At 42.2% G+C, this 12,341-nt stretch overlaps 1 protein-coding gene across 3 annotated transcripts in view; it reads right to left on the bottom strand.

The window, feature by feature from the left end:
• The window catches only part of ANO4 (anoctamin 4), a 405,598-nt gene that overhangs the window by 126,557 nt on the left and 266,700 nt on the right, over positions 1-12,341 (bottom strand). For all 3 annotated transcript variants that reach the window (XM_011934758.1, XM_011934750.1, XM_011934766.1), the window contains one exon: positions 10,822-10,953. In XM_011934758.1, the coding sequence (XP_011790148.1) occupies positions 10,822-10,953 (132 nt within the window). The remainder of the gene's footprint in view (positions 1-10,821; positions 10,954-12,341) is intronic.

Raw genomic sequence — 12,341 nt, 5'->3', positions numbered from 1 at the left:
CATATAAAATGAACAAGGGCTTCGTGCATTGACCTATATAGAGGTGTGTACCCACTTCTATTGCTTCTCAAACATGGAAACATTTTCAACTAGAATGTCATGTTATTTGCTTTCTGATCAGTTTTCAACTTTAATTTTTAAAGAATATAGTTCAAACAACAAAGACAACTAAATTAGTTTGGGTATTGTATTAGTCAGGGTTCTCTAGAGTGACAGAACTAATAGGATGGATAGATAGATAGATAGATAGATAGATAGATAGATAGATAGATAGACAGACAGATAGACAGACAGACAGATAGATAAAGGGGAGCTTATTAAGTATCAACTCACATGATCACAAGGTCCCACAATAGGCCAACTGCAAGCCAAGGAGCAAGGAAAGCCAGTCTGAGTCCCAAGACTGAAGAACTTGGAGTTTGATGTTTGAGGACAGGAAGCATCCAGCATGGTAGAGAGATATAGGCTGGAAGACTACGCCAGTCTCGCCTCTCCATGTTTTTTCTGCCTGCTTTATGTTCACTGTCAGCTGATTCAATTGTGCCCACCCAGATTAAGCGTGGGTCTGCCTTCCCCAGCCCCATGACTCAAATGTTAATCTTTTTTTGGCAACACCTTCACAGACACACCCAGGATCAATACTTTGCAACCTTCAATCCAATCAAGTCAACACTCAGTATTAACCATCATAGGTATACTGCAGTATTTTACTGCATACCTTGCCTAAACTCTCACAGAAAGTTACGGCCATGAGCAGTTAAGTCTTCAGAACCATGCTGATGCGACCACCAGAAACGGCCTTCAGAAAAGTCCTGCAAGACATCTGCGATAAGGAGGTTACCAGGGATACTGTCCACCATATCACTATTTCACTGTCCACTCCAATGACCCTATGCAAGAATTTCATTTCAGAGTCAAAAAGTACCCCGTTACCTACAGTATTGGTTTTCTTCCTCTCTGACAATCAGAATCACCAGTTACTATGTTTCTCCCGTCTGCTCTGCCTCTTTGTAAAGGCCAATTTTCTGGTTTATTTGTCAATCATTATAGATACATAGGTCACTGAGGCCTGCAAATCTGAGCCTACTTTTCCCTGAACTTGAATGCCTACTCTAACTTATATTCTCCTTGGTTCAGAATATTCATTTATATTTTTACCATTTTCTTTCATCTGTCTGTTTAATGCATCTCGAATACTTTAACAATAAATTCCAAAGGAAATCAGATGTCTTCACATGCACAGGCTTATCCCTAGGGTAAGGCAGTTGAAAAATTGTATTTAGGCTCCATTTATGTGTCATGTATGGGAGGTGGCAGCACTGTGGAGAAAAGAAAGACACTTTTTTTTTTTTTTTTTGAGACATAGACTCGCTCTGTCCCAGGCTGGGATGCAGTAGTGGGATCTCCGCTCACTGCAACCTCCACCTCCCAGGTTCAAGCGATTCTCCTGCCTCAGCTTCCCAAGTAGCTGGGATTATAGGCATCCACCACCACGCCCAGCTAATTTTTTGTATTTTTAGTAGAGACAGGGTTTCACCATGTTGGCAGGCTGCTCTCAAACTCCTGACCTCAGGTGATCCACCTGCCTTGGCCTCCCAAAGTGCTGGGATTACAGGCGTGAGCCACTGCACCCGGCCAACATTTTCCCATTCTTACAAACCCTGTATGACTCCAGCACCAACATTTCCATTGTTAGTGCTTTTTCTCAGGCAAAAAGAACTACGTCGTTTTGTTATTCTTGAGACTTTTGTGCTACGCCCTAGCTCACAGCATAGAAGCAGAAAAAGGCATGCAAGCAAATTTTGTGTCAAGTGGTCTTTTTTAAATGCCCATTTTGTATACTACACACGGCACACAATTAAAAAGTGTGATGCATGAATTAAATATCTTGGGATCAGATGTGAATCCTGATAACAGAATTTAACAGTCACAAAAAGTTTGATAGAGAAGATAGATTATCAGTTAGCAGAACTAAAGCCAAAACTGAATCAAGTCAAGGGAAGGTTAAAGTTGGACCTGGAAACCACAATTGACTGGCTGATTGACCACATTTTTCACTTCTCATCTAAATATTCTACGTTTTTGAGATGCTGCATCAAGATCAGAGAACCTGGCTCCAGAGCCCTGGCTCTGTCCCCCAGTGGTAACAATGCCAATTCTTCCATGCTCCTTTCCTGTTCTCTTTGGTCTCACAAACATTCCCTGGGTGCTCCGTGCTCCCAGGCAAATAGCTCCTACCCTCAGGTAGCTCACAGTCTAGTAGGAGATGAAAGCAGGAGTCCAAAGCCATGTGATTTTATTTCACATAAAATCTGCACCTTTTAAAGACAGACTTTATTTCAAGGGGTCTTTCAATAATATCTGTTTCATACACACACAGTTCACGAGTTAAAACATTTTGTGTACAACATAAAAGCTTTGCAAAGAAATGGGTCAATGCTGAGTTATATGTGGCATGTATTTTCATTATTGATTTTAAAAAGACAGAAACTTGAAAAACTATAAATACATCATGTTTCACACGGATGACTGCAGTTGCCAGAGCAGTCGGAATGACACTGTCAAAAATTAAGTCAAGCCACGTCGCTCCTCTGTAAAAGCCCACAGGCCTTAGGAATCAGGCTCCCTCCCAGCCTCTAACTCATCACTATTGTTATTCTCCTTGGTATTTCTGCTCCAGTCACAGGTCTTTGTTCTCTTTCCCAAATACAAGCAGAGCTTCTCCCAGATTAGGGCCTTTGTTTTGTTTTCTGTTCCCCTCTTGGAACTCTCTCTCTGCCCTTCTCACCTGCAAGTTTTTTTCCAATCACACCTTCTGTAGGAGGCCTGCCTTGAAGAATAGAAACACTGTCTTTCAGAAATACAACCTGCACCCCCACTCCCATGCAGTACTCCCCATTCCCCTCACCCCACCCTCGTTTTCTCTGTTCCCATAGCATTTATCCCCTTTTCACTTGCTTTTAAATTGACTTCAAACAATGTTTACCTCAGCACACTAGTAGTGACTTTTGAGGCTGGATAGTTTTTGTTGTGGGAAGCTGTCGGGTACATTACAGGATGTTTAGCAGCACCCCTGGCCTCTACATATTAGACCAGTCGCAACCTCCACTCCTAACTTGTGACAACCAAACATTTTTCTAGACATTGCCAAATCACCCCTCACTGACAACTGCTGGTTTATAATTTCTTACCAGTTACACCCAGCTAAACTGTAAGCTCCAGGAGGGCAGGAGTTTTTGCCTTTCTGTTTACTGCTGATCTCCAAGCACCCAGAACAACAACTGGTATGGAGTATGTGGATCAGTGAATATATATTTAAACATATGCACACATAGCATAGCATAAATTTCATATTCTTCTCTTAAGAAGTGGTCAGTATTTAGTTTAACCTCAATTTTTATGGGTGTTTACAAAAAGAATAACAGTAATGACAAAAATACAGAAAATGCAGGGAAGAACATTTTTCTGTCTATATATAGCACATTTTTCTGAAAGACAATTAGAATTGATCTATTTCTTGAAAGAATGTCCTGTATATCTATTATAAAAAGTAACATGACTCTTTTTGCATATTTCCTTTTTCCTGTCTACCAGCAGAAAACCTTTATTATGGGTATTGACCTTAGAAAGTAATTGCCTCAAGGGTGTCATCGCTAATGCCATTTTAAGAATGAAGGGCGGCCGGGCGCGGTGGCTCAAGCCTGTAATCCCAGCACTTTGGGAGGCCGAGACGGGCGGATCACGAGGTCAGGAGATGAGACCATCCTGGCTAACACGGTGAAACCCCGTCTCTACTAAAAATACAAAAACTAGCCGGGCGAGGTGGCGGGCGCCTGTAGTCCCAGCTACTCGGGAGGCTGAGGCAGGAGAATGGCGTAAACCCGGGAGGCGGAGCTTGCAGTGAGCTGAGATCCGGCCACTGCACTCCAGCCCGGGCGACAGAGCAAGACTCCGTCTCAAAAAAAAAAAAAAAAAAAAAAAAGAATGAAGGGCAATGATACTTAAGCAGGGCAACATTCACAGGCACAGAGGTGAAGAGAAATAAATTAATTCTTAAATGGACTTGGCTATCATAGTCATCAGATTCAAACAGAGTTTAATTTATCACAGAGAACGGGTGGCCCTGCCTGAATGGTGTTATGTGATGAAAGACAGTAGAACCATGGTTTTCAAGGCTGGAGAAAAGGGGTGTGATTTTGTACCCATCCCACCACTACCACCAGGGGAAATTTGGCAGTGTCTGGAAACATTTTTGATTCTCCTACAACTAAAGGGCTGGAGAATGCTACTAGCATCTAGTGGCTAGAGAGGCAAAGGATGCTGCTTAATATTCTACACTGCACAGGACTCTTCCCTACAACAAAGAGTTATTCAGCCCCAATGCCATTAGTGCTGCAGCTGAGAAATGTCACAATAGAGCCTAATGCTTATGAGGGTGAGACCTAGAGCCTCCCTGTTCGAATTTGAATTCCTGCTCTATCACTCAGACGAACTGCGACTGTTTATTTGGCAAATCTGCTTCTATTTTTCATCTGGACACACAGGTAGACTAGTTATCCCAGCATTACTACATGACTAAGTTCTAGACCACAGAATGTGTGTGAAAGTGCTATATACTACTCTTAGCCCTGGTCCATAAAAATTTCCTTAAAAAACACTCATATCTCTTTTTCCTTGTCTGTAAGGGATTTAGGGGATGGCAGAATAACAAGATAACAGTAGCCTGGGTACCTGAATGACTACATGAACCAGAGTCATACGCCTCCTTCCCCCAGAGTGACCCACACTAGATAGTGCTGTGAACAAGTAAACTTCTATGCTGTTCTACTGCTGATACTTGGGAGTTGTTTAGACAGGTGGCCTAGCCTAGGTGTGTGACCTATAGCAGGCTCTTTGACCATTTTGTTCCTCACTTTTCTCATCCATAAATTGGTGATAATAATAATACCTCAGCCCTCAAAGTATTGTTTGAGTATTAAAGTTCTTAGAATAATGTCTGGCATATAATAAGAATTTTTCTACCTGTGGACCAACCTTGCTAAGCCCATATAAAGTGATCAAGTAGCATTTGTATGTTGACTTGTACCCCCTCAGGTTTGCTTGTTTTTCTCCTTAAATACAGTTATATTTTCAAACAGAATGCTAGGCTATTTGTTTGTTTGCTTGTTTGTTTGTTTTGAGAGACAGGGTCTTGTTCTGTTGCCCAGGCTGGAGTATGGTGGCGTAATCATGGCTCACTGAACCTCAACCTCCTGGGCTCAAGTGATCCTCCCAGCTCAACCTCCCAAGTAGCTGCGACTACAGGTGTGCACGGCCACACCCTGCTAATTTTAAATTTTTGTAAAGACGGGTGTCACTGTGTTGCTTAGGCTGATCTTGAATTCCTGAGCTCAAATGATCCTCCCACCTCAGCCTTCCAAAGTGCTGGGATTACAGGGGTGAGACACTGTGACTGGCAGGTATTTGTTTTTTAATTGAGTCTCAACTTTAATATTTTTGTACAATGCAGTTAAAGAATAAAGGTTTACAATTACATTATTCTGTGCTGTCTTTCCGACTTCAATCCTCACTCCTTCATCTAGTAGACAAGTATTGTGTGCCAATTTTATGCTAGGTATTATGTTAGGTATTGGAGATACAATCATGGGCAAAAACAGATATGGCCTATGGCTCCACAGAGTACACAGTTTACCTAGGCAGACAGGCATTAATCATATGCTACTCAAATCATTATAGCATTTCAATTGTTAAAAAAATGTTATCTAGGAAACATTAAAACAGTATAGAACAGAAACCCAATCTTTGGAAGGATTGGTGGGGAAGGAGAGGGCCAGGAGAGGCTTCCATAGCAGGAGTCTTTGGAGCTGAGCTCTGGAGGAGGAACAACAGCATACTAGGTGAAGAAGGAAGGAATCAGTAGAGGAAAAAGCATGTGCAAATGTCCTGGGGCAGAGTATATTCAAAGAGCTGAGAGAGGCTGCATGTGTCTGGATTATAACTGGGAGGCAAGAAAGACAGATGAGGCTGGAGAGGGGATGGCAGTGCAGGTAGGCATTTGAGGGCTTCTAAGTCATAGTAATAATTTTGGTGTCTATTCTGAAGTTTTTAAAGAGTGAAGTGACATGATTAGATGCATATTTTGAAGACACCATGAAACAATGAGAGAATAGATTAGCGGTGACAAGAGTACAACCAGGGAGACCTGTAATATTATTTCTGAATTTCAAGTGAAATACAGTGACAAAGTCTGAAGTATAAAGATATTTAGGATGTAAAATCATCAATCCGTGGAGATGTATAACTTGTAGGAAGTAGAGATGAGAGAGGTGTCTAGAATAGTTTCCAGACTCCAGTTTCAGCAACTGGACAAATATTAGTGCTGTTTACTGAGACAGGGAACAATGGAGGTAGGCTACATTTGAAAAGAAAGTATCTTGGATTTGGTTTGAGATGAGTGTGCAGTCAGCTAACTTCACATCATCCTTATTCTTTACTCACATCATTCTCCTACTTTCGTTTCTATCTATTCATTTATTTTTTCATTTAAAAAATCATTATTAAGCACTTACTATGGGATTCAAAAATGGGTGAGACAGACATAGTCTTTCAAGGAGTCTCTAGTCTCGGAGAAAGTAATTAAAATGGGTGGTACTATTGATTAAGGAAAAGAAAAATATTACTAAAACATAGATGAATACACTTCAACCAGAATTGGGGGTGGAGGTTAGAAAATCTTGGAAGGTTTTTCAGTGGGAAATGTCTTTGATGAAACACTTAATAAATGTTCAGTGTTTTTCTCTTCTTTTTTTTTCCACTACTTTCATGCCTTCCTCCCACTCACCCCCTTAAATTTTTTTTTTTTTTTTTTTTTGAGACGGAGTCTCGCTGTCGCCCAGGCTGGAGTGCAGTGACATGATCTCGGCTCACTGCAAGCTCCGCCTTCCAGGTTCATGCCATTTTCCTGCCTCAGCTTCCTGAGTAGCTGGGACTACAAGCACATGCCACCACACCCAGCTAATTTTTTGTATTTTTTAGTAGAGACGGGGTTTCACCGTGTTAGCCAGGATGGTCTCGATCTCCTGACCTTGTGATCCGCCCGTCTCGGCCTCCCAAAGTGCTGGGATTACAGGCATGAGTCACCGCACCCAGCCTAAATTTCTATTATTATCTTTTATTCCAAGACAATATGAAACATTCTGGAAAACTAAGAAGTCACATAGGATTTTGGACTATATTTGGAAAGCCAGGAATATCATGTTATAATTCCCAGAGTTTATTAACCAGCTACTTCTGATTAATTTAAATTCATTAATGTCACTCTCAGTGCATCCTTAGATAATTCTTTTCTGATTATACCCAACAAATGTTTCCAATTTGACAGCCAGCATTCTTCAAGTCATACTTTTACATGCCCATCAGAGGAATGTTATCCATGTGACATGACAATTTTCAAAGAGAAATAAATCCTCACCACCCATAATATTCAAGACACTTATTTAATTTTTCACCTCTTATTTGCATGATAGAACTGCCTCTATTCTCTTGGTCCCACTGAGGTCTGGTTCTTTGGTTTGCTTCATTCTGGCTGTTCTCTGCTTTTTCTTCCTTGGTCCTCCTGTCTTGATATCTCATCTTCCACTAACCACTCTCTTTTTTCAAACTACACTAGGTCCTCCTCACACCCTGTGCTCTTACTCACAGAAGGCTACTTGTGGTTCCTCAAAACACTCCATTCTGTTTCGCACCCTTGTTCATTTATACACACATTACTGTCTCCTCTTGGGATACTTTTCCCCTCTTACCTACTTGGGCAAGTCTTATCCTTCAAGACCTGTATCAAACATTCTCTGCTTTATGATCAATCCTCATCACTTACCAACCTCCTTCTAAATCTGGAGAAGTGAGTATCCCCCCTCTTAAGTCACACCCATCATACTGTTTACAATTATTTAAAACAGTCTGCATCTTTACTACACCAGGGTCCAGACTGCGTATTGTTCATCTTCATATCCTCTGTACCCAGACAGTGCCTGGCAAGAAGTGAACACTAAATTAGTGACTATTAAATAAATCAATTATTTGACAAATTAATACCAAAGCATGTCAAAAGGGCTTCTCAAATATGTGAGACAGAAGGCTGAATATACCTAATCCAATCATCCCTTATTTATTATATATTTTTAAGTACTTCTAAAAATATGATTCTCGGTTCTAGTCCCTAGAAATTCTACTGGGTGTCCAAGGGCTTCTGACTTTAAGAATTACGCTGAGAAGTATTGTTCTAAAGCAAGAACATTGTAGAATACAAACAGCATGAAGAGAGGAGGTGGAAAACCCTCCTCTTCCATACACCTATAACCCTTTGAAGTGAAACAAAATACCAGAGCACACGTCACATACTTCACTAATTTATCCATCCATCTATCCATATATTTTTCTTCCATTTACCTATATCCCATATATCCTCCCTTTGAAGTGAAATAAAATAAAATCTCAAAGTACATACCACTTACTTCATTTATTCCTCTATTCATTTATATATCTACACAACCACTCCTATACCCATCCATGTATCTATTCATCCATCCATCCATCCATCCATCCACCCACCCATCCATCCATCCATCTATCCATCCGGTGACCTATCCATGTATATACCCAACCATCCATTCAGTGACCTATCCATATACACTGTCCATCCATCCATCCATCCATATATCCATCCATCCACCCATCCATCCATCTGGTGATATATCCATGTATCCACTCATCCATCCAGTGACCTATCCATGTATCCATCCATGTATCCATCCATCCATCCATCCATCCATCCATCCATCCATCCATCCATCCATCCATCCATTCATCCATCCATCCAGTGACATATCCATGTATCCACTTATCCATCCAGTGACCTATCCATGTATCCATCCATGCATCCATCCACCCAGCAAATAGGTTGATAGCAGTGCACCCATCCATCCATCATCCACAATTTGTGATACCCTTCTGCACTGTGCTAGGCACTCTATCAAACAGGTGAGAAGCACAGGGAAAACCTGCCTGTAAACCAGTCACCATTCCAGAAGAATTAGGGAAACAACTCATTGTCTAAAAAACTTCCAAGATGAACAAGAGAGACATAGTAGGGGTTTAAATTAAGTGTGGGAACACATCAGCTTTTTTTCTGTCTTTTTCTCTTAAGAAAACACCCTGATCTCTGAATTAACATTATGTCCCTTCCAGTTCCCAGTTTCTCTTGAGGATCAAACTAAGATTTTGAGGCCAGTCTGTGAATTTCATGTTTGCTTCAATGACCCTTTCAAAGGTTTACATACTGCAGCTGGGTTGGCTTCAATCTGACCTGTGGGGATCAGCTCGGCTATTTCAGAGGCATACAGAGTTGCTTCCCTGCATTAGACTGCTCTTACTATTACACATTTTTGATGCAGAACATCTATTCTTTGATTTTACCTTTCCCCTTTGCCCTGCAGAGCTCCACAGACTTTAACTGATTTTCTGTTGCTGAAATATGTCCCCACCTGGAACTCCTTGCAACTTCTTGAAAACTGCCATTTGGTTTACTTTCGTTTTTTTTTATTGTTGTTGTTTTGTTTTTTTTGAGTCTCGCTCTGTCAACCAGGCTGGAGTGCAATAGCACAATCTGGGCTCACTGCAACCTCCACCTCCCAGGTTCAAGCAATTCTCCTGCCTCAGCCTCCTGAGTAGCTGGGATTACAGGTGCACACCACTACGCCCAGCTAATTTTTGTATTTTTAGTAGAGATGGGGTTTCACCATCTTGGTCAGGCTGGTCTCGAACTCCTGACCTCGTGATCTGACTGCCTCTGCCTCCCAAAGTGCAGGGATTACAGGCGTGAGCCACCATACTCGGCCTGGTTTACTTTCTCACAAAATCAGCAAGTTTTTTTTTTTTTTTTTTTTAAATCCATCACCCCTTTCTTCCCTTCAGTAAAAAGTCATTTTTACTGAGGCTGTCACCACTGCTGGAGAAGGAGGGTCTGGAATTCCTGATCTTGTTGCAAGGAAGGTGGGGCCGACCTGATCTCTGCCCCCACTGGAGGCTGTGTTTCTCCTATTGTTTACAGTCTCCAGCACACGGCAGGCTTTTCTGTCCTCCTGCCTGCCCTGCCCTGCATCCAGCCATCATTTCTTGTCATCTCAGAAGCTTCAGAGTAAATTCTCTTTCATTTTTTCAGTTCCTCACAGGCTCAGTTACTTAGCCAACTTGTTTTTCCTCCCCACATGTCAAAAGTGACAAATAACTGTTCTGAGACAGTCTGACAGACGAGTCAGCAAGTGGGCTGCCAGGTGATGTGGCTTTTCCTAAGGCAACCCTGTGAATTGCTGAAGAAAGGGGAACTGAGAAGTGAACCAAGATAAAACAAAAACCAGAAAACAAAAAACCCTCTGTTCAATAGGAAAAGGTGTCGGCCACTCCTCCTGTCTGCTGGCTGGATGCGGATGAGCCTGCAGGGGGCTCCATGCGCAAGGGGTTGGCAAAGCAATGAGAATGACAGAGCCTGGGTCACTGCCTTTCTGTGGAGAAGATCATTTACCCAACACACACATGAGCAAGCACTGTATCATCTTAAGCCACTGAGATGCAGGGATTGTTGGTTACAGCAGTTATCTTCCCCTGACTGAAATAAAAGGGATATGAACACTCAACGAGACTTTTAGGGGAGAAGGGCACTACGCTGTTCCTTCCTTATGCCCAGCAATCAAAGGCGTGCAGGGTGAGGCTCTACTACAGCTGCACATCCTTAGTAAGACAGGGGCTTTAACATGGAATACTCACTGATGGATCCTTTGCTGGCTGAAAGGGGCAGTGTAGCAGTCATTCTCCTCCAGGTCTGGCAGTGTCTCCTTGTCCAGCCTCATTGGCTTCTTAGGTAACCATCTCCGAAACCTGCTTATTTGTTTATCGATCCTGTGGTACACGGAAGGCAAGACCAAAGGGTACAGCATGTCAGCATCACCCTGAAACACAGGAGAGAAGTCTCCACAGAGCCACAAGTATCATACCACACATTCCAGGCCCTCTCACTGCACTCATGATATCCTTGTTTTAGATGGAAAGAAGACAGCCAGAACTCTAGCGTTGTTCTGATTTCACCAAGTGGCCTCAATATTATTACAGTTTGTGAAATAGCAGCTGTGAGTTAGATGTCCACCCACATGCCAATAATAAATGACCAAGCAGTCCTAACAAGGCTGGAAAGCTCTGAAAAGGATTCCAACAGTCCCTTAAGCAAGCAGCAGAGACCTTAACTTACATTCTGTAAGTTCTAAAAAATTCACTTTGTGTTTGGAAAATATCTGAGGTCAGAGAAGAGCTCTAGCTGTAGTTAACTTTGGGGAGGGGGTGCTGGCAGTGTATCCTGGGGGTTGTGCACAGAGAGCTCCATGCCATGATTTGCTTCCTGCCTCTCCCACCTCCCCCAGCGGCCTCTCAGCAGGCAGCAGGATTTTTGGCTTTCACAGATCTCTTTTTAAGCTGGCTCCATGGTTCTCATGGTGCTAGGGCATCGTGACACACATGTGTCACTCTAATGAAGCCAAGTCAATGAAAACAACAGTATTCTAAAAGTGGTTTGCAGCCACAGTTTTCTCTCTGGCTATCTCCCTGGTCCCTCAGTTCCACTGACTTCTGCTGATGAAAACATCTGGCTTCCAAGTGAACAGTTCCCAATCACTGTTCACAGAAAAACACCAGAAGGAGCAAAAACCACACCAAACTTTAAAATGATAGCACTACCTCAAGTGTCTATACAACTGGAAAAAAAAATCCTCTAAATTTATTAACTGAAAACACATGGAATTTGGTCATGCTTTATTTTTTTCCTAATTAAAACAATATATTTACATGGCAATGTACTCTTTTCAGTGAATGTTATGGCTAATTTTCTGTGTCAGCTCGGCTAAGTTAAGGGATGCCCAGATAGCTGGCAAACATTATTTTGGGATGTGTCTGTGAGGTTGTTTCCTGAAGACATTAGTGTTTGAGACTGTAGACTTAGTAAAGAAGTTGGCCCTCACCAATGCAGGTGGGCACCATCTAATTCATTGAGGACTTGAATAGGACAAAAAAGTGGAGGCAGGGTGAATTTGCTGCCTGCTTGAGATAGAACATCCATCTTCTCCTGCCCTTGGACATTGGCCTTCCTAGTTCTCAGGCCTTTGGACCAGAAATGGGACTTATGCTATCAGGTTTCCTAGGCCTCCTTCTTAAAAACTGCAGATTGCACAACTTCTAGCCCTCCAGAATCTTATTAGCCAACAATGCAAATCCTGGTCCAAGTCTGAAGGCTAGAGAAC

This window comes from Colobus angolensis, unplaced genomic scaffold (assembly GCF_000951035.1).
Source record: "Colobus angolensis palliatus isolate OR3802 unplaced genomic scaffold, Cang.pa_1.0 Scaffold10, whole genome shotgun sequence".
Classification (NCBI taxonomy): Eukaryota; Metazoa; Chordata; class Mammalia; order Primates; family Cercopithecidae; genus Colobus; species Colobus angolensis.
The sequence above is the reverse complement of the archived record's forward strand: the minus strand, read 5'-3'. Positions and strand labels throughout refer to the sequence as shown.